Raw genomic sequence first — 20658 nt, forward strand, 5'->3', positions numbered from 1 at the left:
TGCTGATCGGGCTAGTTGGAAGCCGCGTATCTCTTTACACGTTTCGCGCCGAAACACAAACGGTGGAGCGTCAGCAGCACCGCGTCATCTCGGCGAGAGAAGCTCCCGAGCCTATATTTCGCTAACGGCCGTCACCGCCACGCCACCACGGCTAGGTGCAAGCCGAGGCGTCGGATTGCCACCGCTATCGATCGGCTTCACCCGCTAGCTCGCAGAACGCGAGAGCGAACCGACTACAGAGGACACGCGAGCTACATGCAGCTCCTCCGAGGAAGGTGCAGGGTTGTAGGCAAAGAGGTAATCTAGTAACGTTGGTTGTAGGATGGCGTAACGGGAGAGAGAGAGAGAGAGAGAGAGAGACGATCCCGGATCAACGCCACCGCGAGACGTACGCAAGCAGCAGAGCTACCATGCACTCTAGTCGGAAGCAACGAACAACCAACCCCTCCAACCTCCAAGACCGCTGCTCTCTTCCTACTCCGCATAAACAAACACATCCGCAACCTCCTCCTCGAGTGTTAGTAGAAAAAGTGCCTTGCCTTTTTTTCGCACGAAGCCCACAGTTTTCTTTATTTGTCTTCGTTTTCCAAGCACGTTGCGCGGGCGACGGAAGGCCGACATGACGAGAGAGGAAAAGAAGCCTCGCCTCCAGAGGCGTCGTATTGGGGGCAGCCGACGCAATTTCATTTTCTCAATTCCCGCGACGCATTCTCCTGTAGCGTGGTTCCCAAGCTTCACGTGAACATTTAGTGCGAAAGTCCTTACACAGGGCTTTCAGAATAGGCAGGATGCGCAAGTCGATCGCGCACTGTAAACATACCCCACCTCCACCACCCGACTCCTGGCTAAGCTTCGTACGCAACCCTGCGCGAGAGACTTTGCTTATGTAAGGAATGCGTAAACATACCCGCACGCTCGGTGACATCCAGCGAGGTATCGCGGATTCCGACCGACGACACTGTATGGGGGGGACAAAAAAGGAACTAAAGGAAAACGTCCCCTACTGCAGGGCATCCCATCCGTTTCTGTGAGATTGCGGTGGAATGTCTGTGGAAGCTTTTATTTATACCGCTTAAGAATTTTTTTTCTTTCCTTTTTTTTATTTGGCAGACCTGCGCCGATGGCGTGTTAGAGCCACTTCCGAAGCACGCTGCGATAGTGAATCACGACTGTCGATGATGCAACAACATCGTGTAAGTCAAGAGGGCCTCTCGACCTGCGGCTATCGGCGTAAGATTTGAGGGCTCTGCCTCTGCGGCTGCTGTTAAGTGGCACAGGCTTCGCGTTGCAGTCAACACACACACACAGGCAAAGACGAGAGAGAGAGAGAGAGAGGATAACAGGACTTGAACTTATATCTCCACTCTTCCGAGCGCACTTAATCTGGGAGGTGGTATCCTTGCCAAGATATGCGCAAGGTCCGTTCTCCGAATGCGATCGGGGGGATGTGACAAAAATAATTTCAAAAAATGAAACAAGGGAGGATGAAAATGAGCTAAAACAGCAAATGTGACGACCGGTCGCCAGAGCGAGATCTCCGAATGGGAGAGAGAGAAGAGAAAAGAAAAAAAAAGAAAAGAAACTGACATTTTCCTGCCAAACTGGCAAGAGAGTCAGCCGAGCGGAAAATTGATACGGCGGAGCTTGCTGAATGTTGTAGAAAGAAAGAAAGGAAGACGAAAAGAAAGTAGGAAAGAAAGAAAATGGGAAAAGGCGACATTACAACGCATGCTAGGAAAGGCGACAGCACCGCACGGGCATTACAGTTTCTTTCGTCTTCAATTTTTTTTACGCTTCTCGTCCTCTCCGCGAACACGTATATATATATATATATATATATATATCACAATGGGGAACGAGTAGGCATCTCGGTTGCTCTCGCGTAGAGAGGCAAACGCATGAAAGACCACTGGCGAAACAAAAAGGCAATGAATCAGACGCGAGAAAAAATGATGCACAGCAGTCGCGGAAACTCACTCAGACTCTTGGAATTCTTCAGCGTGGGGCCATTTTTCCGCCTGGCGATGCTGAAGGTGGAGAACCAGCTGCCAAGCTTGTGGCTGCCGAAGTTGCTGAAGGTGTTGCTCTTGTGCAGTAGCTTGATATCCATGGCCGATCACAACGACAAAATAAAGACGCGACGTGAGAAGAAGCGGAGGGCGACGACGGTCACACCAGTGTGGGTGGCAAGTACTCCCGCGGGAGACGGTCAAGCGCGGGATCCGAAACAAAACAAAAACGAAAGCGGCGAGCTCGCCTAGCAGCACTTGGGGAGTCTCGGCGATGACCCAGAAGCAGTGGGACGCAAAGTGACGAAGACGACGTTCAAGAGGGTCGGGACACGACGCTGCTGCACCGTTTTCCAAACTGCACCGGCGGCAGACGCAACACTCAGCACTGAACCCGCTGGAACGAGGCGGCCAACACTTCTTCCATCGCGGTCAGCCCGGAAGGCAGCGCGAATACGGCGCTAGCTTCTGCGGCGCTCATCGCATTCGAATGAACGCGGGACGGGGAACGAAGTGACGCCGGCCTGCCTACACACAGCGATGCGATCACACGCGGGCGGAGGCAATAGGGCACGGCGAGATGAGATAAACACACCGCCAGCAGCAGTAGTACTGGTAGTACTACAAACCAAGGTTACTGCAGTGTTCACCGGTCACGCCGACGGTCCCGAGAGGGAGAGGCAGCAGCCCCGATCACAGAAAAACGCCGCGGCCGGCGTTCAAAGCGGGCCAACGGCTTGCCGCTCGCGAGCGACGTTCACGCTCGTCCAGCCTCCTCGGTTCTCGGTCCGTGTAGCTGCTGCTGCTGCTGCTGCATGGCTTCGGCTGTTCGGCTGCTGTTGCTGATGCTTTGTCGCGGATCTGGTCCCAAGACGCCGGCAGCAGCGGCGGCGGAACGCCGAGGGCTCTCTCTCGGGCTCACCGGCTCGGAAGCAGACGTGAGATTCCGACGCTGGTCAGCGGGGTGGACCCGACGGCAACGAGGGGCACCGTTGCAGCGCGTTCACACACACACGCACGCGCGCGCGCACACACACTCGCACCAACGACCACCACCACCACGGCCGACGTCGCCTGCTACTCGCGGAACGAAGCGGCGGATCGACCAGACGGGGCAAACGAACGTCGGCGGCGGCGGCTTGCGAGCAAGCGGCAGCGCTGCAGCACAGCGGCGACGGTGGCGGTGGCGCTGGTGAGCCGACAGACAAACGCCAGAGAAGGAGGGACGGGAGAGACCGGCTTTGCTTTACGAGAGGTGAGCACTCGCGCTCTCCTTTCCTGCGCTCCTCTCTCACGTCGTGAGCGTTTTTTCCACGCGTTTTCCCTTTCTGCAAAGAGCGGGCCCGCCGGTTGCGTAGCCTTTCAATCGCAGCAGTGGCAAAACTCGCCACAAGATCTCATCATCCGCGCTAACCGCATTTCCACAAGCTGGCGGACCCATGCGCCCTCCTCTAAACAAGTTGTAATTAAGCTCACAATGTTCGGAAACAGTTACACGCTGCTTTTAGTTTATTCGCCTGCCTACAGGTGACGCGACAATCTGCAGATGGCCGCAGCTCAATGCAGCAAGCGCGCCACATTTGAGCCGCACTATGTGCAGGGGCTTGCGCAACTGTTGATTCAGACATTCGGGGATACGTTCACCGCGCCAACACATGCGGCGGCGGCGTTGCTCCCGGCTGTCGACAAAGTCCCTTGATAATTTCAAGGGACTTTTCGAAACTACAGTTCTCGCCCACCGTGTTCATCCTGAGTTCCACGCCTCAGCGCGAGTGTGCACGTTTCAACGGTGCCCACTACAACACTGGAGCGGGGAGCGTGCTGATTATACGCCAGAGAGTGCAATAATAATCCGAGCCAAATCAAAAGTTCCTAATAGGCTCAAAAATTCATGAAACAATTCTGACGGCGATGGCAGTGTTCTTCATTCTTCCAGCATGGTTCTGACTGACTTAACAATCGCTACACTCTACGTAAGTCTGTCCAACTAAGTCTGTAACTGCACAATTAACATGAAATGGCGAGCTATCAACACATGAGACAACTGAACGAAATTTTGCACATCGCTGGCCATGCAAACTGTAAAATCAGAATGAGCGTTTTTGTCTGTGCCCGCAGATCCTAGGCACGCACACTGTATCTAATCACATTGGCTGTTGATCATAGCAACAGTACTTGCTCTTTCAAACTGCCAAGAGGAATAACAGCGATATGTCCCAGCAAAGGTGATTCCCAAATGTTTTACAGTGAAGGAGCATTCCTAGGAGCCACACAAGTCACCATCCACCACCGAAACACCTACAATCTGACCTTGGTGCAAGAACACAGCTTCTTGCCTGAACTGTTGGCCATGTTTCAAACAAAAGCCAGGCATGAATACATGTTTGTCTGCACCCAGAGTTTGGATGCAGTATGAGCACATATTGGCATAGTCTCCCCGTGGATCCTAGAGTATTTGCGGTGAGAAGGACAGAGCATGGTTGGGGACGGAAGCTGCTCTTTCTTCTCAGAGTTCAGAATGGGTGAGTACAGACCCTCTCCGCCAGCCAACGCTACCAGTGCTGAATGCCATGCTGCAAATTTTCTTATGGATTGAGAAGAACCTCAGAATGATGAACCATAATCATGGACACACTCTTAAGATTGATTCTTCTTTTCTCCTAAGGTATTAGATTAGGCTCAATGCAATTCTTTCAACAAAGGGAATTTTTTTGTTTTTTGCATAATGAGATGTGCGATTCATTGAAGAACACGTTGCAGCAAATGGCATTTTAGTACTGAGACTTGACTTGCCTGTGAGCGGGGAGCGAAGGTCGGGAATCCTCGATGAGGAGATGGAGAAGCGCTGCGTTGCACGAGAGAACAGGCTCAACCTTGAGCCTGAAGAGAAGGCACAAAAGGCGCAAATGCATCACACACATGCATCTGTTATTCTGTGGCATGTTCACTTGTCATTATTAACGATAATTAGTTCACAGATGATGCAGCTTAATATTCACTGCTGGCATCCTTTCAAGCAAACAAAGAAACTTCCTACACAAATCTTAATGAAATTCACCAGTTATCAAGTCTGCCATAAATGCTCATAGTAACTATATTATCACCATTTAACATTGTGAACCATGAAATATTGAGTTTCTTACTGTAGAAAAAAAAATAATCTACAGAAATAAAATGAAAACACACAATGACACCTAACAAGCACACAAATCAATTAGGAGGTTTACCATTCGAAAGTGGCAAACAGGCTATGAGGGACGCCATAGTGAAGTACTCTGTATTAATTTGACCACCCATAGTTGTTTTTTTCACATGCACTTAAATCTAGGCAAACAAGCATTTTGGATTCTGCCTTCATCAAAACGCAACTGTCGCCACTGCAAATCAACCCCATGATCCAGTGCCCAGTAGCAGAACTTAACAAACACTTCACCCACACAAAAACTTCAATGTAGTTGGTAAAGGCAACCAGAACCACCGATGAAGCCATGCCATCAAAAAGACAGAAAGGCGTCTGAGCTCCACTAGCATCACAGTTATTACGTCATCCTGAGCACACTTCAACTAACTAATCTATCTTTCTTACTCTCTTATCTTTTCTGCACACAACCCCTGGAAGCAAAAATAATAATGAAAAAGTCAGTGAAGGACAATGAGGAATAAACATGACTATTTAAGCATGCACATCACAAATGCTTGAGTGGCCCATCAATTTTCATTGAGTTTGGACGCTGGGAGAAACAAAATGATTTACTCAATAAGGGCTCATCACTCAATGGGACAGATAGTGAAGACAGGCCGCAGAACTGACCCCCATCTGTCTCACTTCAAGTCTGCCATCAGTCAAGGACAATTGGCCATAGAGCTACCAGAAGTATAGAGTGCGCAATTTCGACTCGGTGGGAAGCACATAAAAAAAAAAGCGATATGGGTCTTTGGAACAATAAGAAATGCAGTGAAAGAGTTGAGATAAGTCTACAAAAGGCAAGCTTCTCAACAATAAGAAAGGCGTACAAATATATCTAGACTGTCAGCAGCTTTAATACAACACTGAAGAGATACTTCAGAGATAGTGTGAAAGTATATACACAGCTGGGCCACAAATAAAAAGAACAGACAGATCACAATGCCTCAACACTTCTTTTACTTATCGCTGAGCTTTCGACCTTGACAAGATACATTCAAACCCCTACAAAGCTTTAATATGCCTTTTATCAAGGTTGCAGTTTCTTCATATCCAAAGCCCTTCATCTATTAAATCTGCAACCACACTGGATCGAGCCCCATCAGCCCTTTCAAAGATTGCAACACTTGACCATTCATATGCAACTGCAGCGTGTCTTTTCATAGCAATAACCACTATGGGTTACTAGCCGCCATTCAAATTATGTTGTTATTTAAGTGGTATCGCCCAAACCACAAAAATAGAATTCTCAGAAAAAGAACAAAGCGTGCTATGTCTCTTGAATATTCGACTTGAGGTCGTTTAGGAGTATAAGCAAAGCACTCCACAGTGAAGCCAAGGACATACACTCTCAACCTATTGACTAAAATTATTGCTTTAGTCAAGAGAGTTGAGCTGTTCAATGCACTGACATAACACTCCGTAAGTTGAACCTAACAAGACAGGGGGCAGAAAAACATGATAACGAAGGCAAGAGCCATACGTTGAAACCATTATTTCTAATCAAAACGGTTTGAACCAAAGCCACTGATCTATACAATATCTCCAGTTGAAAGGCAGACTAGCGTGAAAAAATCAGCAAGTGCAAAAGGATAGGCGTCACCAAGGCATGTCCATATTAGTTGTGTGATAAGTTCACAAGAGCCTTCTCTAACAACTGGGCCGGTTTTTTTTCTTTCTTTTCCTTTTTACCTCATCTGGAAAGTGTCATAGGGCCCCTTTATTGTACTTGCACCTATCGCTGAGAATGTATTGCTGATTTAGCAGGCCTGGTACGATTCATCATCATCATCATCACCAGCCTGGTTGCGCCCACTGCAGGGCAAAGGCCTCTCCCATACTTCTCCAACAGACCCGGTCATGTACTAATTGTGGCCATGTCGTCCCTGCAAACTTCTTAATCTCATCCACCCACCTAACTTTCTGCTGCCCCCTGCTATGCTTACCTTCCCTTGGAATCCAGTCCGTAACCCTTAATGACCATCGGTTATCTTCCCTCCTCATTACGTGTCCTGCCCATGCCCATTTCTTTTTCTTGATTTCAACTAAGATGTCATTAACTCGTGTTTGTTCCCTCACCCAATCTGCTCTTTTCTTATCCCTTAACGTTACACCTATCATTCTTCTTTCCATAGCTCGTTGCGTAGTCCTCAATTTGAGTAGAACCCTTTTCGTAAGCCTCCAGGTTCCTGCCCCGTAGGTGAGTACTGGTAAGACACAGCTATTATACACTTTTCTCTTGAGGGATAATGGCAACCTGCTGTTCATGATCTGAGAATGCCTGCCAAATGCACCCCAGCCCATTCTTATTCTTCTGATTATTTCCGTCTCATGATCTGGATCCGCCGTCACTAGCTGCCCTAAGTAGATGTATTCCCTTGGTTTAGATTGTTTAGCCTTAATTTGGGATAACTTGGGCCTGTGAGCTAGGTATTCTGCCACTGAACAAAGCTGGCCAATGGTGCCTCTCACCTTTGCCTGTGCATCACAAGGGATGCTGGCGCAGCAAAAGCAATGAGGAATTTCAAAGGACTGAACCACACTGCAGAGGGGAGTGGTGGTGCCTAAGAAACCGTTATGATTATACAAACATCGCCTTTGCATCTTGCTTCAAAGAAAGGCAATTTTTCGTACCTTTTCGAACGACTCCAAGACATTGGGATGGTGAGAAAAAAATTGTTCAGTCGAAGTTGCTTTTTCACGTTGTGTAAAGAAATGTATGGATACATCATGGTCCAAAAACGACATCAACGAAAAAAGTTTGCACAAATTCACCACAGTACAGTGATTAAGCATCATATACCTTACACTGATGTGTTGGGCTACTACTAACAAGAATAATGAAAGTGCAAAACAGGCTCGGTAGCTTCACAGTGCTGATAAAGGTGATACTCATGATCATAAAGTCCTCTTTAGGTAATCATGGTATTTCACATTGTTATAACTTCTGCATCTCTATGCTTCCTTTCTTGAATGTGCACGAAATGTTGAAAGAGCACTGTAACAAAATTTGTTTCTAATTCTCATTTGTTTTTTGGATGGCTACTTCCCCTCAATTACACTACAGAGCCTCAATTTGTCAAGCGAGTAACAAATAATTAATCACATTACCTTAATTAATCACATTACCCTTTAATGTGACCACTTTAAAGCACACACCAAATGGAACTTGGCTTTAGACATAAAGCAGAAAGTTATTGACATCACCAAATCTCATGTGGCAGTTTTTCGGTACTACACATCAATAATGCAAACACACACACTACGACTGTGAGGCTAAAAGCCAAGTCCATTAAGCATTCAAGGGCATTAGGGAGAGAGGGTCTCGCTGAACTTCTTATAGAATCAAGCAATTGGAAGGGCGAATTCAGCAGATTTGAGTGACACGGTAATTGTATGGCTTTCAATTTTTGCGCCAGGCTGACTGACGTGCGCCCGAGTTGTTTGTGCTAACATGTGACAACTGCCTCAGGTCCTGGAAATAAGAATAGCTTCCTGATTCACATCTGAAGTCCAAAAGCATGCTGAATGTTTGAAATGAACGCGTGAAAGGTGATTTAGTGAATTATTTGTGGCGCACTCAAGGAATCGAGGCTTCATACCATAACTGTCAAGTTATGGTACGATTCAAGAAACCTCAACCAAAGAAAGAAAGAAAAAGCAGGATACAAAACTTTTTGTGACAGTACTCTTTTACATTAAAATCAAATTCTGGAGTTTCACGTGACAAAATCATGGTCTGATAATGAGGTATGCTGTAGTGGGGGGCTCTGGAATAATTTTGACCACTTCTGGTTCATTAACGTGCAATCCAATGCCTGGTATACACAGGCATTATTGTATTCTGCCCCCATCGAAATGCGGCCAGCCATGGCTGGGATTTGATTCCCTGACCTCATGCTTAGTAGCGCAACCCCAAAGCAACTAAGCAACCATGGTGGATGCCAATACTCTTTTAACCTCCCTGTAATAAGGCCAAGCAGGGATTCACAGTATTGATAAATACATTAAAATTAAATAAATAAAAGTCGTTGCTGAAAGCACTTTTTGATGCGACCGAGACGGTCACTTTTCGCATGGGGGGCAATTGACACAATGACGTGGGACTTCCGCACCGCGGCCTGGCGCGCGCAGAGGTCGGCGCCACGACAGACAAAGCGCGTAAGCTGCACGCTCTTTTTCTGGCCCGCCATTAAAGAGAAGCCTCTATTTTGCAAGACTCCGTCTTCCATCTGCATTACAATATCAAAGCTTATTTTCATACGCCATAACTTAGGGCACTTTTTTACAGACCGAATCGAGACAGTCCAGACTACAACTGTTGCTAATACCCCCTTTGCCTCACTGTGCCAACAAAAACATGTTTGCAAGATAAGTGACAACCACAAAGATAACTGTTTCCAACAAGAAGGCACAGTTGCCTGAAAGCGACGGCACAGTGAGCTGTAAGACAAACAGCCCTCCAAATTTTAGTTTTTGGTGGTGAAGACGACGTCCTAGCACCCCAGCCTGCACATTCAGTAGAAGTACAATTTGCAAATCAATTAATCAATCTTTCTTGAACAATTATTAGTACAATGGTGATATGATTGAAAAGGTATGTTCAAATAATTTATTCCATCATATTCTTCTGCACAAAAGAAAGTAACGAGATCCTTTCAGTTCTTTGCACAAGAAGAAAGTTGAAGCAATGCAGGAAAAACAGCTTAGATAATTCGTTAGCAGAAATGACCCGCTAAACTTCTCACCTTGGCTCTCAAGAGGCAATTCTTTACGCTTGCTCAGTGAAACATTTCTTTATTATCTGAGCACAATAGAAATGGCTGCATGCAGAGGTCAGCAGATAAGCATGATTGTTTTCCCACTTGGTTATGCAGAAAGTCCGCCCCGATGATTCTGGAGAGGCAGGGTAACAGACAAAATTCACTCAAATAAAGATTTCTAAATCACAAGCTAAGAGGTCGGTGTGTATATTGAGCTATCTGACATATTTTTATCTGGAGGGTCTTAATGCTTAAATTTGGCTTGAATATCACACAAAATTCATTTCTTGCCAAATTTGGAAGTATCTTTCTCAAAAAATATATTTATCAATAATTCCAAATTATTTTTAGCATACACTATAGCAACAGGCAAAAAGGGAAAATAATTATGGTAGCTGAAAAAATAATGCAGCTTATGGAAAAGATTTCTGAAAACACAACTTTTATTGCTTCTTCACTGAGCCAAATAAATATGGAAAATTCTAAAGTGCATTTAATTATGACGTCATATGAAAGAAGGGTGCCAATACAATGGTCTAAAATAAAATTTGTTATTGTACCTAGTTTCAGATCCGATTAAAAAATATGTACCTCCAACCAACTTTTACTGCTTTGCGGAAATCTCAAAGAGCACTCACGTGATCAAAACATTTTTTTGCAGCGAAAATACTTTGGTGAAACCTTATTCCCACAATAGCCATCTAGCCCAACTTTTTTCAAGAAAATCAATGATGGTCACTTTTGGTGTCTGGGACGTTTCGCATAGAATGACCTACCTACAATAATACTAGTTCCTTGTGGTGCTATTTAATGTGATGTAACAAAAACACAACTATCTAGTGGGATGACCTAAAGATACTTCTCCCCTTTCACAAGAGAGTATAAAAGCCAATATGAAAATGCATATCAAGAGAGTGATAATTTATAGTGGACATCATGATAAAAGTAAGCATTGTATTGGAAGGCGGCCACCTAGAAGTCGCACGGCTTTCACTTGGTCTTTACATTCAGCTATTTTTGTGTTCTACAGCCTTGTTGTACATAAAGTTGTTGTGTTAAGTTTTATCATTTAGACTAGCTGTGCTTATTGTTCCTAAAAACGTGGCACAACTGAATCCACAACTCCACACACTATGTCTATTCTCTCTTTGGCAGGTGCACATTTTATGCTTGCTGTTTTTTGTCTTTCAGTGCGCAGTAAGCAGTCTAAAAAAACTTTGATTGATTGATTGATTGATTGATTGATTGATTGATTGATTGATTGATTGATTGATTGATTGATTGATTGATTGATTGATTGATTGATTGATTGATTGATTGATTGATCATTCTGTTGCACGTACAGGCTGAAGTGCACAGGCATGGTTCCCTTGACAGGCATGGAAATTTAGTGGCATTCTTCAAAGCCAAAAAGTTTAAGTCCTGCACTAGACAGCCTCACTTCACAGAGCCTGTATCCTGGAAATGAACCATCTACCTGACATTGTTGCCCACATTTACTAACATCCCTCACGGAGGTGCGCAGACAACTACTTCAGTAAACAAGTCAAATGTGGGAAACTATCGCCATATGCCATAATGCAAAATTCACCATTACATAACTACATGTCTGAAAGTTCTATCACCTTTCAAATATTTTACAAACTTTCCAGCCCTAAACTGTAAGTACACACAACATCATAAACAAAGGCATCGAGTCTACAGCCACTTGTTGGAGCTTAGCTAATTGCATGCAAATGGCTACGATAGCCAACTACTTCAGTAACCAAGTCAAATGTGGGAAACTCTCCCTATACTGCCATAATGCAATTATGCTTAATGCAAAATTCAACATCACATAGCCATCCTAATGGCCAACTTCGCTTACATGTCTGAAACTGCTATCACCTTTCAATAATCTCACAACCTTGCTAGCCCTAAACTGTAAGCATGCGCAACATTACAAACAAGGGTGTCAAGTCTCCAGCCACTTGTTGGAGCTAAGGTAATCACATGCAAATTGTTATGATAGAACTATACCTACACCAGCATGCCATCAGTTCAGTGCAATTGCCATAGTCACCACAACCTATAGCAATGCTATCACCACACTAACAATTACAATGACCCTAAAGCTAAAGTTCTAGGCATCACAGGCACAACATGCTTTTACTACGCCACTATGACAATGCTAATTTCAATAGACAGCCAAGATGATGCCATGTGATCTTCCCAGCAGGGTAAGCTATGCTAGCACACACAAGTGCATCAATCCGCTGCTACATCCATACGAACCCCACAACCACACGGACCACCTCAGGAAATTAGGAGCCACATTCCTAATCAATCACTCTCATGAATACCGCTTTTGGTGAACAGCGAGTGGCAAGGTTCTGTGGATGTGCATGTGATGAAAGGAATGGCACACAACCTGTCAGCATTATTTTCACATCACACTGTCCTTAAGTTCACTGTAAGGATGCCCATGGTAACAATGGGGCTTCACACTCAAAGTTATGTAATGTGAAAGTGCCCCAGAAAGTGATAAACTGAGTATAATGTCACGGGTCGTACATGACGTGAAGCGTGCTGCTCCTCATCAGGGTTCCCCTGCCTGTGGCTTATGTTGTGTGTGCATGGGCCACCAGTTGGCACCAGTGCTCTGTGAGCATATATATTTTATGGCTGATGGATAATAAAGCCTAGGGGCATTTTCTCGTTGGGAAGCTTGGTGCACGGCTCGTTCTTGCATGAACATTCTTGCATGATGTCAGAAGTGGGATGGCCATGAATGATGCCACTGACGCCGCACCTGCTCAGTCGTCACTTGGGGCCATGCTACGGCCACCTCCGCCATTCGACTTTGACTGCCCAAGTACTTGGCCGACATGGCTGCTACAGTTCGAGAACTTTTGTTACACAATGCGACTTTCTGCTGCAGTACAAGCAGTCCAGGTCCGGTCCATGCTTTGCTGCAAGGGGCCACAAGCGATAACGGTTCTTGCGTCAACGACACTGTCGGAAGAAGATGCCAACGATGTAGCAGCTGTCAAGAAGGCGTTCATCGAGCATTTCGTCCACCCACTAAACAAATTATACGAGTCTGCCTGCTTCCACCGCTGGACACAGCAAACGGATGAGACCGTCGATGCATTTTTCACCGCGCTCCGTACCTTGGTAAAGCGCTGCAACTACTCATCGTCTGTTGTTGAAGAAAGGCTTGTCCGAGATCGCTTCATCGTTGGTTTGCTCAACCGAAAGCTTTTGGATCAACTCTGCCAAAGCCCGAAATTAACGTAAGAAGGTGCGTTGACTCAATCTTGGCAGCACGAAGACGATAAAGAATGCAGAGTTCGTGACTCAGAAGAATCACTTTCGCTTGCTGTCAACGCTAACTGGATGCGGAAAGGAAAGCTAGCGTCCGTTGATAAGCCTGGCAATCTTTGTTAATTCTGTGGGCATGCATCGCATCCTTGTCTGGAGTGTCCAGCTCGTCGTGCGTCCTGCACCTTCTGCGGCAAGAATGGTCACTTTGAAGTTGTCTGCATGTAGAAAAAAGCAGGCGGGAAGCCGAGGCAGAAACCTTCGGCCAGTTCAGTGGAGCTTCATGCCGTGGTGGAGGGCCGCCGACCAAATGCGAAGTTCATAGAGGTGCTCGTCGATGGACTCGCCCTGTCATTCAAGGTGGACTCCGGCGGCGAAGTTTCAGTTGTACCAAGCGTGTTTCCTGGCATTCCATTCCAGCTACAGAAACCGGAGGGCAAACTTAAGGGGCTGGGACACAATGTCCTACCAATTCCTCGAACCTAGTGCTATTTTGTCATGGCGTGGCAAGTCTGTCAAGCAGCAGCTTTACATCTTGCAGGTGCACACAGTTCCTCTGCTAGGCTTCCCGGCGATTCAAGCCCTGGGGGTCGGCAAGTTTCTAGATCACGTCTCCAGGGAGCTGCATCTCAACCCGGGTCTTTTCCAAGGGCTAGAAACGCTTCCTTTCCACTATCCAGTTGAAACATGGTGCAATGGCATTCTAATTGAGTGTTGCCAGACGCCTACCACTACCACTTCAGAACATGGTCAAGGTGGAGTTAGACAGGCTGGAAAGGGATGGCATGATTCGTCGTATCGACAAACCTATCGACTGGTGCACCGGACTGGTTGTGGTCCCCAAGTCTACCAGAGGCTACAGCCTTTCCGTGGATCTGGCCCGCCTTAACAAAGTCATTCTGTGGGAACGCCATATGTGGCCCACGATCAAACAATGCCTTGCTCTGCTGCATGAGGCCCCTGTCTTCTCAAAGTTGGATACCACGCTGAGCTTCCACTAGGTCACGCTGTCTCCAGAGTCGCAAGAATGCACCCCATTCATAACCCCATTCGGTCATTACTGTTTTCTCCGGCTTTCGTTTGGGATTGCAACTGCTCCAAAGTACTTCCAGAAGCAGATGTCTTGCATTCTGGAAGGCCAAGGGGGTTTGTGAACATGATTGATAATATTCTAGTCTTCGGCAAGACACGCGCAGAACATGACCTTCACTTGCAAGAAGTCCTGAATTGACTAACGAATGAAGGGGTCACGCTAAACTGCAAGAAGTGTGTCATCACAGCTAGCAACGTGAAGTTGCTTGATGTTATTGTCAGCACAGAGGGCATCCCTCCTGATCCAGACAAGGTCGCTGCAATAAAAGCAATGCCAGCTCGGCAAGATGTCACAGGTGTTCGCCTCCTCGGCATTGTAAATCACATTGGACGTTTCCTGCCTGGCATATCGGAATTGACAGCACCGATTTGAACTTTGCTGTTCAAGGATTCTGAGTGGACTTGGGGCCACGCTCAACAGACTGCTTTTTCGAATTTCAAGGAACTACTTCGGTATGAGCTTTCTGTTGCTCGGTACAATGTAGCATACAAGGCAACAGTATCAGCAGATGCCAGTTCCTTCGGTGTTGGCGCTGTCCTGTTATAAAAGCAGCCTTCCGGTGAGCACCAACCAGTTGCCTTCGCATCGCGGTCAATCACACTAACGGAATGTTGGTACAGCCAGACGGAGAAGGAGGCTTCGGCTGCATGCTGGACTGTGGTCCGTTTTGAAGAGTATGTTCGTGGCCTAAATTTCTTCCTTCCGACTTGCTGCCTCTGCGGATTCAATGGTTTCGACTGAAGCTGATGCGCTTCCAGTACCAGGTGTGTATGTACCCGGCAGGTTGATAGCCACGGCTGACCTGCTCTCACATGCACCAATGGATAGTTCACAGCCAAAGCAAGCTGATAAGGTCGAGCTCTTTGTGGAAGAGATTTTTCACTCTCTTCCAGACTTTGCCGCCACACGTCAAGATGAGCTCCCCCATTCCCAAGCCAATGATGCTGAGTGTAACCTTCTGCTGGAATACTGCATCAAATGCTGGCCCAGGAAGTCAAGGCTGCCGCTTCACATTAAGAAGTACTGGCAGCATAGTGGAGATCTCAGTATCTGCGAGGGGCTACTTCTAAAAGGAGTCTGCAGTGTGGTGCCGTCGACTTTTCAGCGTTCCATACTTGATCTCATTCACGACGGGCATCAAGGTGTTAACCAATGCAAAGCCATCGCTCGAGAGTCGGTGTGGTGGCCTGGAGTAAACAGCCACATCGAGACCATCGTCTCTAACTGCGCCAAGTGCGCAGAAACTCGTGTCCAACGTGCAGAACCAATGGTGCCTTCCAAGACTCCAAGTCTTCCCTGGGAGGAAGTGGGAGTAGATCTTTTCCACCCGAATGGTCAAGATTATGTGTTGCTGGTTGACTACAGGTTTCGCTTCCCTGAAGTCATCAGTCTGCGCTCTACCACAGCACCTGCCGTCATCACGGCCATCAAGAGTGTCTTTGTGTTTCCCACAATACAATGGCGAGGTGAAGAAGATGGTGCGGACCATCAAGGAGTTACTGCACAAGGCGGATGATCCTTTTTTGGCACTGCTGGCCAACAGGGACATTCCTGGTGCCAATGGAGTTAGCCCTGCACAGCTTCTAATGGGCATACGCCTACAAACCAGAGTTCCCAAGACGTTACAGCAGCTTGTGTCAGTGTGGCCTTCGTCTTGGTCTTTTATCCAGAGTGATCAAGTTAATCGGAAGGATGCATGGGACTTCAACCAGAGGCATGCAGTTCGGACACAACACCCACTTCAGACTGGTGAGCAGGTTTGGGTAAATGATATTAATAGTCGTACGATAGTGCTAGGACCAGCTCAACGTCCCTGGTCGTACGTCATGGAGACCCCGAAGGGAGTGTTCCAACGTAATCGGCTACACCTCGTCCCAATCTGCAATGACCCTGGGTCAGGGAGTCCTGCCGAACCTGCCATCAGTGAAGAACCCGACACGAAGCTGTCATGCAGCAAAACTTGCGCAGTGGGATCGGAGGTAGTCACTTCCATCCCGAATTCCTCAGCTTCATCCCAGCCCAGTTCACCCATTCACCGATCAAGATTGGGAAGACAGATCTGGAGGCCAAAAAGACTGAGCTACCGATTGCGTGGAGCTGAGCATACTGCTTTCCTGAAGATGGGAGGATGTAGCATGTGCACGTGCCACCAGTTGGCACCAGTGCTCCGGGAGCACATATATTCAATGGCAAATAAAGCCTAAGGGCACTTGCTTGTTAGGCGGCTTGGAGTACAGCTCGTTCTTACATGAACGCTACAGCCTATGACCCTGCCTACAGTGCCGTACACTCGGCTGACAAGAAAGACAAGCTGCATAAAGGCACAACAACCTTTTAAGAGCCCGACAGGAACAGACAAGATCTGTCTCCGCCTCCCCACAACACCATACACAAGTATTAATTGCATTATCTGCTGCGCCCATGAACTCACTGGCTATTAACCCCCTTAACCACACGATTATTCACTTTGTCTCCCAACCCATTCCAGCAGCCTCCAGTACCCGACATCGGCATGCGTATCTTCTGGAAGGCATGCAGGCACCAGCAATTATGCTCGCACCTTCGACGGTCATATAAAAAGCCGATGTGCTTGACCCGCAGATCAGATTTCACCGATAGCCATCTGTGCTCACTGCTATCGTTGTGCTTCGAGTGTCACTTACATTTGTGGGCACAGCTTCACCCAATAAAAAGTTAGTTTAGTGATTCTTAGTTTTGCTACTGTGTTCTTCATTGTCACTACAACATGACATGTGGCGGAGGTGCTGGGAAGAAAAACTAACTTAACATGAACCTAATTCGCTCATATTCCCTGATACTAAACACTTGCTGACACTAACTGCACTTGCTCGAGAAGGCCTATCATAAAGTTTCTCAGAATTACGCTGTGGTTTCAAACATGCTCACGGGACAGAGGAACGACAACGCATTAGTGCAAACTATCACAAGGGCATTTATTGCTCCTTTCATAAACCAACGCCTGCTAGCCAAATTTCCATCCACAGAACATGCCGATAGGTGTGCGATAAATCGAGGAAGTCTGACTCGCCACGACTGGATGTCGAGCAAATATGTTCGCCCCATGCTGGGCACCAACGCATGGGCGTTCGCATGTACGATCATGCGAACGGTGGCACGTTCGAATGACTGTGTTCCTTCATTCTGGTGTCCTGCTACTAGGCCTCGCAAAATGGTCTAGCAGGAGCATGAATCGAAGCACGCACGGAACGTCCATGTCGCTTGCCGACCCCAAGCCAAAGAGGAAGAGCCTACCCTACTCCCTGCCACGCCCAACTAACCCTGCCATTAGGTGATGCTAGCAGCGCAACACTCGCACCATCTCTCGTAAATGTTGCAACCACACCGACCGCCGCTGGCGCTTAGCTATGGAAAGAAGCCGTATTACAGGAGATGCGAGAGCCATGCAGGGAAAACAACATCAGGGGATGCATGAGAGTCGAGCATCCCCACAATGCACATTCACTCTATCCACGATTTCTTAGTGTCAGGCTCACTTCATCGCCCTACGTATCAGAGGAGCTCCTATCTTCACTCGTACAGCATGTCCAGCATGTGTTGGGCAAGACATGGTGTGAAAATGCAAGATTCCCGCACAGACACAGACTGCGGGACACTTTCCCGTAAAGCTTCCCCTCTTCCTGCAGAGAGTTGAAACCATGGACTGCTGCAAGAGGCACACACTGTGCGTTTTCAGAGCAGACTACAATATTAAATGCTTCAATATCAGCATGCCTTGCCAGCTGAGGTACGGCAAAGACCATTACTGACCACACAACTTAAAGAGGCCATGAGACAAAATTTTCTAGCTTCAATTATCTGTTGCATGTTAAGCCATATGCATCCCACGGCAAGCTGGCAAAATTTAAGCGCATTAGGTGTGACAGAAAATTTGTATCTGAATTTTTTTTATATTGTACTTAATTATTTCCCTATTGTAACGCATTGGGCATCGTTAGCCCAATAACAATCGCTTCAAATGCCATTTTTGAGACCTTCCATGCTACTCACGGACACATTGTGCAATGTGACATATAGTAGGAGAACTAAACTTTAGTTTCTTATAAAGCGTACCTATTTTGCCCACTGGGCGGCAATATTTTAACGGGCTCCCAAGACGCCCGCATGTTCGTAGGAGTAGAAAGTCAAAACCACCACCTCTGGAAGCAGCAAGCGTGCTTCGGAACATGGCAGATCTCGCAATTCTGTTGCATCTGCAACTGATTTTATCGATGGCTCGAGCAGCAGTGAGTCAGAGGATGCTCCCTTTTCATCTGACTTTGATTCTGAGAGCGACGATGACAGAAATCAGACCAGAACTTGCGGACGCATTGCTAGTTCATGCTCCTCCACCAACTGAAGCCATTCAGCAGCAGCCAGTTAACATGGAGACATATTGAAACGGCGAGAAATGTTACGACAGCAAACCGCAGCAGAAAACAAGACTTTACTCCAAGACTTGCAATGTTCTGCAACGCTTCACATCTAGGAACTGTTTTGCTGCATGGCACTCTTATGTGTAGGGCTTACAGCGAAATTTTCGTAGCACGAATAGCTTTCACGGAAAAATTCTGATTTCTTTGCTGATAGTGGTTATTAGATAGCAAAACATTTCGTGTATTTCGAGAATTTTATAGCATATTCTTCTTTTTGGGTACAAGTGTATCTTTACAAGTGCTTTTCATTTTTATTCTACAATCTTTTTTCTGGCAATTTGTATTCGTTTTATGGCACAGATCTCGTTAATAAAAGCTGTGTGGCTAAAAAGCGTATTTATTCCGCTTTTCTTCCATGTATAGCATAAAATTTTCAGTGCAATAGTTTCTTCAGCAAAAATATCTATTGCAACGTATAAGAAAACAGCCATTTTCCTTACCATAGGGAAAGTGTTAAACTGTACAGAGATCTGGCGACATTAAGCCGTCATGAAATGAAACCGCACCCCAGAATATGGCTTCCTTATAGTAATGAAAGCACTTTTGTAGTGCACCTTTGTGCACTACAAAAGGGCAATGAAAGGGGGTAGTTGGTGGCTGTTTCACAACTGCTGCTGCAACCGTGTCCTGTACTGCCAACGCAGGACTTGGTTGCAGTAGTTGGAAATACGTCGTGGCTGTTCGTTTTCGCACATGCGTCTCAGTGGTTTGCTGCTGCTTTTAACCGCATGAGTGAAGCAACTGCGGGCACAATTCAACAGCAATGTCCTTACAGCACCACCACATGTCCCAGTGTGCAGAGCAAATTATTCGATGCAGTCTCAAACTGTTTTCAAGCAGATGACACAGTGATACACCCGCACTTGCTGACCTTATACAGTCTGTGCCCAAATGGTGGTCGATGTCAGTGTGAAGGGCTCTTAGAGGCAGCAATTTAAAACGGGACTTCTGAGAGAAAATGCATGCCAAGATCCCACTTTTCTGTGTATAACCATACTGGATCCCTTTACTCTCAGTTACAGTAAGGAACAGAAAATAGCCCGGCGACCTTGTCATGATCCCTTCAAGTCAAAGGCAATGAGATGAATTTCAACTTCCCCACCAAATTTTAGACATATTCCTCACAATAAGACTGTGACATTTGCTTTTGCAAAAGCAGTGGCCTTTCTTGGCCTCTGCCTCTGCTTACCAGTGTGGCTCCCCGGGTCGGAGCCATTCTCCTGGATGGATAGCTGACCCGAGAGTTCCGAGAGGCCCTCATCGCTGCGGAAGCGCAACGGGTTGAGAGTTGACGAGAGGCGGCGGCGAAGCTTTTTCATTGCAGAGCATCCCGCCGTCCAGCCACTCCGGGGAGACGCACAGGGTTCTTCGTGGTCTCCGAGCCAACACTGTCACTTCTCACCGTGCGCCATCACAAACTGGCCACCTGCGTTTGGTGAATTCATTCATTCATTTGTTTACTTATTTATTTGCTTCTTTGTTAACGACTCAAGGTTCTCATTTGAGAGATGTTACACGAGTGGTGAGCATAAAGTGGGTGGAGTTGATGGCGGTGATGTCTAGGATATAGACGAAACCAGCCAAGAGGATCCTGTTACAATTTCCACCAAGTCCAGTAATTGTGATTCACGCATTTGGGAGACCATCGAAGCACTGCACACTTTCTATCAAAAGTCTCACTGCATTAATTACATGAAAAATGCTGCATATCAAATGAAGAAAACGGGGTTGCCCTCCTCTCACAGCGCAGCCTCCTTGCTCGAGTTGGCATTTAGTGAAGCACACCACCTCGCAACAAAGAGCACACCACAAGCGTTGCTGGCATCTTGTTACAACAATCTGACTGCTTTGT

General features: G+C 46.7%; 1 protein-coding gene across 3 annotated transcripts in view; it reads right to left on the bottom strand.

Annotated features, from left to right (window-relative positions):
• LOC135916125 (cyclin-dependent kinase 16-like) overlaps positions 1–20658 on the bottom strand; it is a 173617-nt gene that overhangs the window by 147506 nt on the left and 5453 nt on the right. For 2 of the 3 annotated variants that reach the window (XM_065449376.1, XM_065449377.1), the window contains exons 2-3: positions 19996–20232; positions 4803–4889 (exon numbers count right to left, since the gene is read on the bottom strand). In XM_065449376.1, the coding sequence (XP_065305448.1) occupies positions 4803–4889; positions 19996–20125 (217 nt within the window). In that variant the 5' untranslated portion in view covers positions 20126–20232. Of the gene's footprint in view, positions 1–1977; positions 3292–4802; positions 4890–19995; positions 20233–20658 lie in introns of those variants that run through there. The other variant, XM_065449379.1, reaches the window with a different exon arrangement.

This window comes from Dermacentor albipictus, chromosome 5 (genome assembly GCF_038994185.2).
Source record: "Dermacentor albipictus isolate Rhodes 1998 colony chromosome 5, USDA_Dalb.pri_finalv2, whole genome shotgun sequence".
NCBI classification, from domain to species: Eukaryota; Metazoa; Arthropoda; class Arachnida; order Ixodida; family Ixodidae; genus Dermacentor; species Dermacentor albipictus.